The following is a 16,155-nucleotide window of genomic DNA, read 5'->3' as shown; positions in this document are numbered from 1 at the left end:
TTAACGTTTTCTGAGATTATCAGCTACAAAAGAGCTTTGTTCTAAGGTACGTGCAAAGTTACCATGAACGAAATAAAGTTGAAAAGAATAAGATAATTGGATTTAAATAACATTTTGAAAACGTGAGAAATAAATCGAAAATAATTAATGTTATAAATAAAGATTTAAATCGAATTCAACTGATGTTTAATGATTCGTATATTCAATAACGATTAAATACCGTAGCCACTTGCGAATCAGTTAAGATACGATGCTCGCGACGATAGGGGGAGGGCCGCTCGAGGGGCGCCGGGGGGTCTCGCAATCCCTCTCATTTAACAGCACTCCATTCCTCTGTAGGTGTTTGCCGAAGCGATTCCGACGAAGGATCCTCCTTTTATGGTGCTACTTACAGTCTCATAGTGATTCGCGGTTTTATTTCGGACGGCTCGTGTAATGGGCCGAACATTTTTCATGTTACGCGAAAAGCGAACCCAGTAATCTTTGCATTTATACCGTGATCCTTTATTGATTTTAGATTTTTAGTGGAAAACGAAACGAATGAAACGGGCGTGAATGGAGACGCGCTCTGTGAAAGCCGGTGTAAGCCCCGGCTATGATATAAACTTCCATTCAAACTGCCATATATCTGTAACCCCGAGTTACAAATAATCCAACGTGAGTATCAAATACATAGGTGCTCTGTGAATTTATAAATGTCCAAATTCCAAATTTAAAAATGAATAAATTCTTTCAAATCAACTCTTTTACCCTAATCCTCACTTTATAGGAACAAGGCGAGCTACATTTTAAAGTTGCAACATAAAAACGAGGAAGGGTTTGCTTTTACGAGTGAAATAATTTACCCCAAGTCACGTTTAAACACTTAACGCCTACGAAATCAGTATTTTGCGGAGGCAAGGAAACGATATTTCAAATCTTTAAATTCATTAAAACCTACATCCATTTTGGCAGCCGTGCCGGTACAGATTTGTCTTCCTTTCGTTATAAAAGAAACTCCAACATTAATAATATACGGTTTTAACACGTACTTTTCTGCAAACAGCCCTCATTTCCTTTAGGCTTGTAAGAAAAAAAAACAAAAGAAAGGAGACCTGCCATTAAAATAAATAAAAGAAAATAAAGCACCGACCGCGAATTATTTCACTTACCTACTTCTTTTTATAAAAATGCGAACGACGCATTAAATTTTAGGGAGAAAGGAAATTCCCTTGTAAGCAATATCGAGCAGGCAAATTTTTCAGATATTGCCTTCAGGTAGCGCACATTTATTATGTACCCGAATATATTACTCTTGATTCATTGACTTTCGATATTGATTTACTTTGCTAACATAAGCTGTAGTTGGGGAAAGTCCGCGGCGGCTAACTAACGGCCTTTGACTTGAAGAATTAAGGGTGTCGGCCATGTGTGCGTGCGGATACTGGAGTCAGAACAACAACTTTGTTGTTCCAAGTTGCTACAGCTAAGTCAATAGATTAAATTTCATCTGAAAGTAAGTATGGTAGACATTGTTACATCACGCATTCAACTCAACAATGAGCTTTTAACTAATAATTAATAAAACTTAATGATTGTTTTTTTTCTAAAGATAATTTTTTTTAAATGAACAAACGTGAATTAAAGTTAAATATTGCAATAGTTATTATAAATATTTTTTTTTATTTCAATCAACTGGAAAGATGAAACATCAAAGTGAAATATCTGTGTTTACATATTGTTAAAATAAGTTCTATTAATATTGCTGTTTACGGTAGGAATTTTTAAATTGTTATCACCTTCAGACAGCGGTGGACGGCGGCACATCTCGGCCTTTGCCGATGTCCACTTGATTTACGGTTACGATAAGGTGTCGACCTAAAAAGTTTCGTGCTTCCCCTGGACGGGGAACACTGTCGTGGAAGATTTAAAACCGAAAAAAAAAACTGCACAAAATATTACCGTCCCTCCCATTTTCTTTAACTTCGAAGCGTGCTCCTTCGGTGCCCGAGTTATTATCGTAGAGATGATGGGTAAACTTTTAAAACATAATTCAATCTCTTTTTGTCATAATACTTTAAGAAGACTCTTTTAAATTAATAAACACATTGTAAGTTTCAGTATAAAGTAAGACCATGTACAATCTGAAACGCTACATTTATGGACTCTTTGGGAACTATTTTCTACCAATTTTTACTACACATTATATGATTTTAGAGGGAATAAAAATCCTGTGTGTAATAATATTAGTATTGGTCATTTGCTATTCAACTAATTAATTGCGTTTCAACAAATATTGTTTTTTTTAACACCATTCCAAGTAATTACATTTACGTAACATAATATAAACCGGTTTACGTTAGTTTCAGCTGCGCCGAAGCGGTGTAATGATAGATTGCATTCAGATTTCTCGTAAACCGCTCGGATATCGGTCCTTTGAATATTATTTCAGGGCGCTGGGACGCGCGATATTGAGTTGTGAAACCGACGATTTACCTAACAGAAGACGCTGTTAACAGAGTAACTTTAGCTCGACACTTTGACAACTTATTTCTTGTCTTGGAACTTGCGGAGCCACTCACTTTGTGTACACAGTAGCTTGATTGTTGTTCACTATAATGGCGAATACTAGCGCACGAATGCTGACAACTGATCTTTATAACGGCATTTTTACTTTATTCTTGCTTTTAAAAACAAGATTCTTGTTAACTGAATTTAAAATGCATAAAACTTAAGAATAAAAATGATAAATTGATTCTTAACTTTATCTAGGAAGGTCTATTTTTTAGTTATATCTGCAAAACAATTGAACAACGTTTTAGAATAAACATTGATGGAATCGAAACATTACTGATGGAACAAATCGATTGCATTATGAAATGAGAAGCATCTTAATGCTAATTCTAGACTACTTCGACTATCTTTGATGTTATAATCAAATTATCTTTTAATTAAAATAGGCAAATCACAAACTGGACACCGAAATCCGTTCAGCTCGTTCAAACGTTTAATTCGGTCAGAATAATTTCGAGTTCCATTGTTAAGTTCTAAAATTTGAGGTCCAACATTTAAATGCTTACAATTCAAAGGTAACCACAAATTTCTGTACGAGTATGCCGCTCTATAGAATGAAACTTATTTGCAAACCGATAACTTTTAGCTCAAGTCGAGTTGGTCAGTTCGCGACCGGGCCGTCGAAGCATGACCCCTACCATGGAACCCTGCTACAAAAGCATTCCTTTTTACATTTTGTTACTGCGGTAACACGTTGAAAGAGATATACTAATGATTCGATTCTAAAGTTACCTGTACTTTCTAATTTAAGAAACAGCTATAGCGATGTTAGTCATATTTTTTCGGCGTTTTCATTGGTTTTACTTTATACGTAATAATTATTTATTTTCCCTTACATCAATTAAAAGTTTCAGTAATCAACAAAACCATTATTAAATTAAGAAAACGAACATAAACCTGTCCTCCTTGTCTTAAAATGCGCATTGCATATTTATTCCAACATAAATATAAAATTGTTATTGCCATTATTGAGCTAATAATTTGTGTAATTCTGTACAACTACATAAGAAGCTTTATAAAATGATGTAGGTTTGCGAAGTGCCGGTCGAAAGGTAGAAAATAAATTAAACTCACCGCGACCGCCGCGTTGTTGGATCTTTCATAACCATAACTTCTGTGATTTCGCCGAATTTGCTAAAGTAGTCTCGTAGGCTTTCTGTAAAAGAGAAATAGAATAATTTTATAAGGAATTGCGGAACTAGTTTATTTTTCAATATTTACTCGATATTATGAATCACTAGCTGTTGCTTGCGACTTCGTCCATGTAAAATTAAAAAAAACGTTGCCACATATAACTTAGTGATTACGTAGCTTTTTAATGATGCATTTTTTGTAATGGGCCCAGTTTTTGAGTTATTTCAATACATACAATAATACAAATCTTTCCTCTTTATAATATTAATATAGATTAACTATGTCTTGAGTGCGTCAGTGGCTCAGGGGTTTTGGCACTTGAATTGTAATCCACGGGTCCTGGGTTCGAATCTCGTTATGTACCAATGTGTAAGTAATATTTAAATTGCGATTATGGACATATATGTTATTTAATATTGAATCTTTGTCTAAAATGTTACAATGTATAAGAAACTACGATGTAGTATGTTTGCGACCGCACAGCTGTATCCACTAATGGATAAGGTAGACTCCCTCTTAATATGAATATGCTGATTTATCACGTCCTTGCTTTTAGGCTTATTTACCATAATTTCCGGTCAGTATCTGATACATTATTTTGATTAAATGACGTTGAAGTAAAGTATAAAACATCATGTTTCTTTTAACGAATACATTCGGTTACTTAAACTATTTTTTATATTATTTACAAATAGAATACTGCTAAATATTACATTAAATATCGACCTCATCAGCATCATACGTCTATTTTCTTATAAACTTAATTTCTCTCTCTCTTCCTCGCTCTCTGAATTTATCCACGTATATAAAATGTTGTCTTGTTTGCTCTTAATTTATTTTGATAAATTACTTAAAACATTTTAACAATATCCTCTATTCCTTGGGTACACATTAGTTTAAAATTGAGAAAGGTGATATTTCACAATACATTAACTTTCTCTCATAGGTACTCGAAAAGGGATTCCGATTAATACTAATTAAGAACAAACAGACCAATCACGAGAGGCTTATTGCGGGATACATTCCAATTTAAACTTGCTTTCAATTCGAAAGTGGAAGCGCTTCTAAAACCGAATGTTGGACTATGCTTTTAAAGTCGATTTTCGACTCGTTTCGGAAAGAACTTTTCTAATCTGAACGGCCAGCTCCAGCCTTCGGTTCCGCACTTCGGAACGGTAATGAAAAGTAACGATTGCATGTCCACTTCGCCATTAATCAGCCTTTACCATATGTGAGCTTCGCACATTTATACCAATACTCTTTAAAACGAATCGCGTTCTTTACTTTGTGACATACACGTAATTAAACGACAAATAGGTTTGTCCTTTTGGTCACATTCAAATTGCCTTTTTGATATGTAGCAAGTTGCCTTATATAGAAATGATGTAGTAGTTGTAAATATAGATAAAGATTGAAATGGATGTCTCATTGAGTAGCACCCAGCATTCAAAGCAGAGCGTAGACCCATTAAAAAAACAACACGGAGAATTAATTCTGTTCTAAATGTTGTTGTTAGTACTAAGAATTATTATACGATATATAACTGTAATAAAATTCACCGGCTCGGCAATTAACAAGAGGTCCAAACTAAACTACAGTTAATATCCCCTATCAACAAATCCTAACAGATATAATCGTATATTTTATTTAGGCGACGCCTACAAGGCAATGCTGCGAAGGACAGCGCGGGTGGATTCGGCACAGTTGTTCAACCACCATAAAATTAGCATTTGGCTGGCTAGTAGCATTTTCATCCGAACACAACTTGTGGCTGTATACCTGAATTATTCGACCGCACTTCTCAAGAAATGAGAGATCGGAGATTTTGTTTCTTTACAACTGTTTGGATGGACGTCGAGGATTTTCTAACAATTCTCTGATCCTTTCTCTCGAAGTTTCAACGTTCTTCAAGACTTTGTTATACTTAAGACGTTAGAAGTTTACGCTTTTAGTTGTTTTACGTAAGACGTAATAAAATACATATATATTACAGTAGACGATTTGAAAATATTCACACTGCTTTTTAAATCATTTTTATAGTTAACTAGCTGTTGCTCACGACTTAAAAATACTAATTATAGACAGTATATATTACTCAATGATAACGTAGCTAATTAATGGTTCAAGATTTTTTGAAATCGGTCAAGTAGTTTTGGAGTCATTTCTTTTTTAGTTTTTACGTCTATAAACATAGACGTATGAATATCCTCAGTATTCAAGAGACGCTTAATCATCATGTATCGTGTACTCACTATTTATTCGACCTGTCATTAATATCTGTTATTAATTACCCAACGGAGGTTTATTGGATATCAGCATTATCCGTTAAATCCCTCACAAAATGATGTATTATTGCTAATTAAATTAAAATAATTAAGCAAATTTCGTGGCAAATTTTAATAACATCAGCGCAAAAAGAATTGAGTAGCAACGCGGCATTTGTCATGCTCAACCACCATTAAATTGGAGGAAGCTCTACCTGAACCGAATGCAACTGAAATTCGTATTTTATCCGTTCCCACAACTGTAGCGGCGTATGTCACGTATGTAGTACCTCTATGTACCAATTACAAATTATACTAGTTACAATAATCTTAGTTTCTTGTGGATTATTACTGGCTTTACAATATAATTAACTTGCTATTCCCGTGCGGCTTCATTCGAATGAGATTGTAAATACTTTATTTTATTGTTTATATTTGTCAAACTCCAATCGGGGTCGCAAAATTACCGTTACGTAATCATGTTTCCTTAATGTTGGCAGTTAGTAGTTTATGGTATCTTACAAAATGATGGTTTTTTCCAATTTATTTACCCCCAATTTTAATAGTGTGAAAACATACAGCCTAAAGCGTGTGGTAAGTGTACGGCTTTTAATTAAAGATAGGATTATTCCAAAATATGCTGTGATTGCCGACGTCCTACGGCATGAAGTAATGTGTGTTTACGCTTTATTATATGAGTATAGATAAATATGTAACTAATTTTTTTTTTCATTATGACTTTAGATTACATTTTATTATCTGGATTATCTGGATCTGTATTTTAATGGATATTTTTCTGGTATTATGTTGTCTGTAAACTTAAAATAGTTATTTAATATTGTCCCACAATTCATATAAACATTTTTTTCTATTTCAAATGTATTTCATTTTATTAAAAAGAAAAATCAATGGTTATTTCACTTCAATAGATGGCGTTAGAATCGAAGTGTTAGAATACAATTTTTAATAGAATCGCCGTAGTATTACAAATAACATTTTATGTTCGTTTAAAAAAGATGTAAAATCTTCGCTATCAAATACTTTTTTTTCTTTTTTTAACCTCGTTTTTAATCTGTTTTTCTATAATATGTTTTTAGAATGTAGAATATAAATAAAACAAAATAATCTCGGAATCAACGTCGCTTTGATGCTTGTAATGGAATGAAACATTGTCAAATAAAATCTATTCTCATCTCGGTAATTGTTCATCCAAGAATAATTACGGAAATTCTAAAACAACTTGGACTTCAAATGCTCCCTAATTGGCAGTTTTAATCTACTAACTTTTGTACGGAATTCAGCAAAAGTAGGCAACAACTTGTCGTGGTCGGTGGTAAAACGATTCAAAACCGTCTAACTGAGAATTTATAAATGTATTTTGGCACTGGGATGATTTAATTAATTTAAATTTCTGCAAGCCTTTGTGCGGTCAAGATAGAAATGTGTAGCAAGTTTATTAAAATTGAAACAATGTGCGAACGGGTTTTTGTTTTGTATAAAGTACCTAACTTTACAAAACGGTACAGGCAGCGTTGTAATAATAACATTTATCTTAACTTTATTTAACAAATTGTACTACATATATTGTGGATATTAACCATATAAAATTTTAACACAAGAATCAATCAATCTATTTCTTGTCATACCATATCTATTAAGCTAGCTAAACACTTTTATTTTCAAGTACCTTTACTTAAATTGTAGTTCCCACTCGAATGTTTGTTTAAAACTAAAGGTGTTCGAGAGCTTAAAACATTATAGACTTATTTTAAATAAATCGTATTCCTAAGCCAATATTCTTCATCGTGAGAATGAGCGCTAGAAAACAATTGACAGAAACACATAGTTATTAATTAATCTTACATTCGTATATTAAATTACGATCCTCGTTTCACTGTCGAAAATTTGGTCAAACGTGTTTGTATATATTTCACCTACGGCACTTACCCAACCACCATAAAATTGGAAACTGAACCGACGAATTCATTCGAAATAATTGTTCCTAGCCTACGTTACACGCACACTACTGTATTTTATTTAGTTTCGGTTTGTATTGTTTCTCTTTTACGTTTCATTTTTAAATACTAACTTTAAAAATATCAGGAAAGAACAATAAAAAGGATAAACAAATAAATAACTACATAAAGAAAACGTTTTTTTAATAACATATTTCAAAGTTAAGTGACAGCCAAGAATACATTTTTTTAAACCGTGTCATAGCCCATTTTCCTTAGATGTACGATAATATGATGCGTATTATTAAGGTATTTAGAATTATTTTCATCCTGATCTGTAAATGTATGTTGAACAGTACAGTCGTGGAAATCTACGGTGTTCCAGGTATAGTAAAAATCGGCTCTTGTGAAAAATGACCAATAAGGTAGCAGACAGTTGTGCTAGTGACGGGGTAATAAAATCAACCGTTTAGCTGTTTCACTGACCGATATTTTTCGTACAGACGTTTAAATGCTGCCTCTTATTGGTTTCCCTTTAACGTCATCGTTTCAATATATAACGTACAAATGAGTGTAGCTTTTTATAATAGAACACCGACAGATACCCCGATTGTACTTTCGTATCTCAATCAACTTTGTTAAAGTAATGAAGCGTCCGATCAAAATGTAAACGAAAACAGTCCGCATCGCATATTTTATCTTTAACAATCCTTGCCCAACTGAACCAATTAGTGTAAAAACCTTTCGGTACTACGGTCCAATGTTATAAATTTGGCACTTAGCCTGACGCAAATTTTCAACGCTGTCAGCAAATAAAATGTGCCGCAGTAATAGTTTTGCGACGGCTGCACTAAATTGACACAAAATATCATTTTTCATTTTAACGCAGGTTTCAATTATCCGGCCTCCGTACCGCCGAAAGGTAAATAATTTAAACTTTTTAGAGTCGTCATTCGTCGTTCGTAGCAGCATCTGCTTGCTGTTTATCTAACCGTAACTTTCAAACTTTTTCATGTCGCTAGAGTACGTTCTGGTTTATTTTGTTACGAAACTCAAATCAAATATACGCTATCTCAAATCTTGCGTGCAAAATTTAATTACAACAGGGCACAGAAGTATAAATAGGTTTATTTTTAAAACCTTTAATTTTAAAATTACGTACATACTTAAGAAAACTGATATAGTATTTTTTTTTGTTTTATCTTTTTTTTAGTTTATAAAAATTATGATAATAATGTCATTTTTGAACGACTTCCCAAAAAAAGGAGATACTCAATTCGTCTGCATTTTATGATTTCATATTCAATATATTACTTTTGACAAAATACGTAAAAAATTTGACATAAGTACAAAGTAAATTAAAGCAGAGGCGAGCGTGAGATTAAATTTTTATTTAAACCAAAACCGAGTATAACCCTTTAAAAAACAAAGGAGCTTCAAAGAGAAGAACTCAATTAACGGGCGCAGTTCTTACTATATCTGCATAAAATAATTGGCTCGCCGCAAGGACTGCTGTATTTCCATGGAAACGAATTAAAAACTGACCACCGGCGAAAAACAAAATAGGAACAATAAAAAACTTAATGATACTTTTAACGTTTATACACTACTTTAAAATTGTGTCCTGCGTATAAAATCGGGCTGTTAAATGTGTATTGCGGTTGGCAATACGCCAGCCACGTACCGCCACGCGTCCGAATCTGCGAATCTCTCACTCGGTCCACTACTCTCGTTTGGGCTGATTTCGACGTATCGGCACCGAATAGAGGCGCTGCTTTTAATGCTCTTTTGTTGTTATTGCTTGTTAATTTACTATTACACAAATTACCCCCACGATTGACAAGATTCCTCATTTTCCGCACGTACCAAACATTATTTGTTACAATAATTGTACAGTGTTGTAGTGGGGTCTGGTATTATAAAGATTAATAGGAACCCGTGATCTCATTTTTAAATTAACGGTAGTTAGATACGTTGCCTTTACAAATATTTTTTTAATAAATAATAACAGTATCTTCAAAGGGAAAGCGTAAAATTTTTCAACGACAAATTTACGATTGCAAAAATAGAAATGTCACATCCTAACACCAATTTTATTCACTTTGGCTTCAAAGAACAAAGAGTGGAGCTGTGAAGGCGAGCCTTTCACTTACAACAACAATGCGGCGCCGGAAAGTACACCGCATACATCAAAGCGATTGAAAGTGAAAAACGCCACAGCGTAAAGAGGAAACGTTGTAAAAATCACGACGACGTGTGAAGTGTCATCGTGCGCGTCTCAGTTGAGTGGCGATCGCTTGTTTTTCCCACTTTCGATGGGCGTCGCGGGTGAGTCGCTTCGAGAGTCCTCGCCTGCGATTTTAGCGGCCCCACAGCCGGCACTGTTTTTTATGAGGTCAAGAGTCTACACAAAAAATTACGGCTCCCGATAAATTACGCACTGACACATTCAGATTCGACCATTACGTGCACGATCGGCGCATATTGCTTTTTTCGTTCATTTTTTATGGCAATTACCATGGGTATCATCGTAATTAATATAGGTTTTAAATATTTAAATGGTAGGGTAAACATTAATATCGGAAAGGTAGCGGAACATTTACTCGATTATTTATAAAAAACATAGTTATATATAATTGAATAATTGCACGTAAAATTCACGTTGATTAAACATATTATAAGACATTTTCAAAAATTAATAAGCTATATGAGATGTAATGAAAAGTTGACAGCTTGAAAGCGTTTTAATAGTCATCGAAAATTATATATTAAATTAATTTCAAAAGCAAAATAAAACGTAGATAGAAATGATCCACATGTCTCATTATCATCGTTCCTCGCATTACTTTTACAAGTCTATACTAGAATCCAGGTCGTCCTAGTTACAAAATATGGGCCAGAGCACACTCCAAAGGTTTCCACATGAAAGACAACGCGACAAGAAAAATCAAAGACAGTATACAACAAAAGAGTTTTATTATAACAGATTATTCTTAATGTTTAAAAAAAAGTGCTATTTTACATTAGTATTTAGGTCTACTATACTAACAAGACGTTAAGATAGTGTAAAAGTCGAATAATGTTTGGGTAATAAAACTGCCCGACAGAGGACGTTGCAAAATATATTGCAGGTACTTGGCATACAACACCAAACAAATCAAATTGTCTGTATCGCACTTTAAGTGTAGCAGTTAATAAAAAAAATACTCAGAATTATTCTTGTTCTGGAATAATTTTAAGTAAAATTATATTTATATTTTTTTTTTTATATTTATAAATTTCGTTTATACAGATAATGAAAAATGTAAAAACAAAAAGCTATCAAAGTAACATTGAACAGTTACGCTATCTATTGTTTTATTGTTTAACTTAAGCCAAACAAAAATAAACAATGAAAAGAACAAAACACACACGACATCCAAAAGTTCCCGCAAGAATTTAGCTTCACGTCAACTTCCATTTTGTGGAAAAAACAAGCTGAGGCAAACATTGTTTTGAAATGAGGTCATTATTATTTTTCGTTGGAGCAACAAATGCCATTACGACAATTGTGAAGACATGAAAGCGGTTTTAATACAATTAAAAATTGAATGTCTTTTGTTTTTTGAACATCGAAATAAAGTTTGAAAAAAAAGCTACGATAGACTCATTGAAATCAACTTACAGAAAAAACGACGTCTTTATAAGAATAAATATAGAGATAAAATATACTCTACATTGTAGAGTGTACTATTAAAAATACAAAGGAAGTAAAGATAAAGGGTAGATTATTCTCAATAACTATCAAATCTGGTGAAGATGTTATACAGTTTCAATTTAAGGGCTTACAGCGACGGAAGTTCTCCCCGGGATGAACTTTAAGAGAACTTTGGTTCTTGTGACATTGTCAACTAATCTTCTAACCACCAGCGCGGCGCGTGTGCTCAGCCGACAACATACCTCATTATTTCATATGAAATTGTATACGGTATTGTTGTCTTTGATTAAATACGTTCTTATTTATAATAGCTTGTGTAATTCATAAATTTAATTATACAGAAGGAAAAAATTCAACTTCAAAATAAATTAGATCTTCTTTTGGAATGACAGGAAATAAATACAGAACCTTGAACTCTTTTAAGAATATCTAGGAGTATGATTTATGTTCTCAAATTTAATTGTAATTTGAAAATTCTTACAAAATTAAAACACAATGTGGTGTGAACTATAATAATAGCTTATGACAGGCGTGGCAAAATAGTTTCTGGCAAGATATATGATTCGATGATACTGGGTAATTGTCTTGATCTCTGTCAACAGCAGTCGACGTCAGCCGCGTGAGATACGGCCTGGCACGTGATACGTTGCTAATTTCGCGACACCCATTCATTTAGAGATCGCGAACCTGAATGGGAACGGACAGCGTTCGTAGGAAGCGTACACAGTACGGCATAAATTATTACACAAATTACATTTGAAAATAGGAGCGATAATTAACCATGCCCGATAAATTACACATCCCATTATGTGCTGCCGCTGTTTAATATTCGATTTTAAATTAGCCGTAGAAACTAAATAATATAAAGCGAATTGAAACGTGTTAGTCTCTAATGCTGAATAATAATTCAGAACGTTGAAGAGTGGAACTTGTTGCTCGCGGTCATCACGCCGGCAGACTGGCTCTGAGCGCAGAGCAAAAAGTAGACAACAGGGATTTCTGCGCAATTCAACATATTCGCAGACGTCTGTGGCTACCAAGTATGCTTTAAATAGAATAGACACTACTGAGAAATGCTTGCAGTTTTGCTGCTTTCTTTCTACATTTAATACATTGCTAACGTGTATTCAGATGAAAGTAAAGTCTAAAGTTAATCAACTAAACTGATGTAGACATGTTTACCAACATTGTGGCAAAATCATCATGTCGTCAAATTCAAAATAAACTAAAGAATTTTTGTGTAATAGTTATTTTATAAGAACAAAATAATATTATTATTATCTTATCAAATCCAATCGCAACATTATATTTCCATTAAAAAAATGAAGTAGGTAAAACGGGTAAGAAATCAAATACCAAAACATCGTTAAGAAGCGTATGCGTATTAAGTACAGGGTGTTATAAAATACGCGCCGATACGGATTTTAAAAGACACTTAAAGATTCATAAACGTGAGCTTCCCACCTCAGTTTGGGTCGTAAAGTTAAGTGTAATGCGTCTGAATATCGTATTACATACGTATTATACGGTAACTTGGAGCGTTAGGTTGTCTTTCTACACCTGGTGACATGAATAAACTGTGCCGTTGTGGTCTAATATTAAGTTCGGCTTGTTTATATTGTTGCCAACCCGCAATGTCGGAGTTATGTCGACGTGGCGTGTTACCTTTAACTTTATATCTATTGTTTTACATGTAGCTACGGTTTACGTAGTACACGCCTACGTAAGTACTGTTTATTTTACTCGAAACTAGCGTTTGATAAATCAATGTCTGTTAGTAACTACTAATTATAAATAATAAAAATTATCTCTCACTTTTTCAGCCAGATTTGATTATTATTTGTATTGTATTGAATAAAAAAATACAAATATGTAATAAAATAATTGAAAATCAATTAACGACGCTAAGTCATACTTTAATCTATTTCTATTTATTTGCGTCATGAACCCAAATGGTTGCCAAGAATGATGCAATAAATATTTTCCATACTAGATCAACATTAGATTATCAGACGCATTAAATTTTATTAGACCAGTCAATAGTCGAAGCTTGCATTGCAATGTCTAAGTCAAAAGTATGGATAATCTAATATTGTCAAATTCATAGTGCAAGCAAACATTTTTATTACGGCCTAAGACATGTTCATGCATTATTTAACACACAGATAATGACCCATTTCAGAGTATCTTACCTGGGTTTGTTTAAAATTAATCTATTGAATTATGAATGTACTAACTTTGTTTTGAATGTACACTGCATCTATACCAAATTTCATCGAAATCTGTTAAGCTATTTAGAATACAAACTCTAACAAACATCCATCCATCTAAACTATCGCATTTGTAATATTAGTAAGATAAAAGACCAACATTTATTTTAATGTAGATAAAATCCGTCAATGTTCCGTAAACCTTCGAATGTTTTCTTAAATGTCGGCAAATCAAATTTGTCAAATATCAATACTGTATACGTGGGAGGCAAATATTATTGCCATATTGAAACGTCTATCAAACTGCTATGATAAGGTTGACTGACGCTTTTCTGCTTAATATCCAATAACATTACTATGACACACTTTTTTCTTCACATACAAAAAGAAGTAATTGCTTGAATATGTATTTTATTTAATACTGGTTGTTACCGTGCAACTTCATGCATGAAATGATAAAAAACTTTATTATTTACATTTATCAAATTCTTAATTGCAAATGTTAAAATTATCGTTACTATAACAACCTTTCTTCTTTAATGTTGGCAGCTTGTAGTTTATGGTCACTTTCCCACATGAAGGTATTTCCAATTTGTTTTCCCCCTAAGTTTAATAGTGTGAAAATAGCCTAAAGCGTGACGTAAGTAGAGCTTTTATTAAAAAAAGAATTATTCAAAAATTTGCTCGGATTGCTGACATCCTACGCCACAAAGCAGTGTGTTTTAAAGCTTTATTATGTTAGGATAGATATAGATTAATATTAGTATATAAAAGGAACAAATTAAATATATAATTATTTGTAGGTAATAAAGTTTTCAAAACAAGTACGTTATTAAGTTTGTGCAAGTGTATCTTACAGATTTAATAGACAATAGTATGAAAGACGGAGTTTGTTGTAAACTCAGACGGAAGTTGAATAAGTTTCTGTGCATGCCATGCCCTTCTCGTAAATTGAAATGGATACCGAAATATATCTGCCTTCCTTTGTTAATAATTACTATTTATGCTTAACAGACTAAAGTTTATTCATTTTTTTTAAACTATTATTTTGATAGTAATCTCTTGTTTTCAAATTCTCAAATACTTATTATATTTTCTTATTTAACTTAAATTTAACATTAAAAACATAAACGACGTTTGAAGCAACTTAGATATCAAACTTGAAAAGTTTAGTGTTTTATTTATGATAATATAATTTACTACATAAACAGTACCATATCTGGTGAATATCTAAACAGATTATTATCTAAAACAACAATGATAATATCTAATTGCTATAACAACTAAATTTTACTGTCGAATATCGCCGATTACACCCAAATATCTGAATAGATTATCACTAAACTAAACTGTTCGCACAAAGTACATTATTGTAGCATGCTCAGGCATGTTGAAGTTTCTGACTGGGGCTCTGTAGGGATAGTGCTGCCGTTAATGCCGTCAATAAATTGCCAGTCGAACTTCGAATGTTCCCAATCAAAACTCACATAGATAATTAAACGTCTGCCTTCTACCTATGTAAGCTTTTGATACGGTTACTTTAACACGCAATTATTTAGCAGAATTTATTAAATCTTTTAATCGTTTATTGATATATAATTGTGTATAATTACGAAGACAAACCGAAACTTTTCCGGTAATCGTCAAAGAAATTTTTTTGTATACAGGTAGTGTTAGTGTTTGTTATGCAGGTATCTAGCACAATAGGTAGACCAAACTTGATAGGTTAGAACCGTTTTATTACTATGTCATAAAGAGTAAATACAAAAAGCAAATACTTTTGCCGGCAGTTTTAAAAGTTCTCTGTAAATTAGCTGCTTTTATACCAAAAACGTATTCAACAAAAGATATGTAACAATAAAGTCAAATAGCAAAAAATCCTTCGAGTTACTTTTTATCATTTCTCGCAAAGTTTTAACAAACACAATACATCAGCGCTTTTAAGGTGTAAGAACAGAAACGTATTTTACGGAATGAAAGTAAGATTAACAAATACTGTGGCCACTCTTTCTGTTAGGCTTGAGATATGGACCGTTGTCACGCAATGTAACCAAATACTTTTGCCCTAATAATTTTTTACTCCGTACATTTTCAGCTGATGAAATTTTCTTTGCTACAAACGGCGTTTTGTCTAAAATTTGTTTGTAATTACTATTTGTTATTTAATCTTTCTATAGCTTTATTTTTGTGTACAACATTTCGTCTGAAATAACTTTTAAATTTATCATTTGAGTTATTTCAATGCCAAATGCTCGAAGAAAAATTTTACTATTTCCGAATAATGTTATAAAAGAGATCTGAGAATCAAAATTTAGAAATAGAATGTTAAAACAAATAAAATT

At 32.8% G+C, this 16,155-nt stretch overlaps 1 protein-coding gene across 2 annotated transcripts in view; it reads right to left on the bottom strand.

Annotated features, from left to right (window-relative positions):
- Positions 1–3,706, bottom strand: part of LOC106109455 (RNA-binding protein Musashi homolog Rbp6) — a 228,009-nt gene extending 224,303 nt beyond the window's left edge. For both annotated transcript variants that reach the window (XM_013290962.1, XM_013290965.1), the window contains exon 1: positions 3,628–3,706. In XM_013290962.1, coding sequence (XP_013146416.1) covers positions 3,628–3,662 — 35 coding nt within the window. In that variant the 5' untranslated portion in view covers positions 3,663–3,706. The remainder of the gene's footprint in view (positions 1–3,627) is intronic.
- Between the last annotated feature and the right edge of the window lie 12,449 nt (positions 3,707–16,155).

Source organism: Papilio polytes, unplaced genomic scaffold (genome assembly GCF_000836215.1).
Source record: "Papilio polytes unplaced genomic scaffold, Ppol_1.0 DF821289.1, whole genome shotgun sequence".
NCBI lineage: Eukaryota > Metazoa > Arthropoda > Insecta > Lepidoptera > Papilionidae > Papilio > Papilio polytes.
Note: the sequence above shows the minus strand (reverse complement) of the source record. Positions and strands in the feature narration are given on the sequence as shown.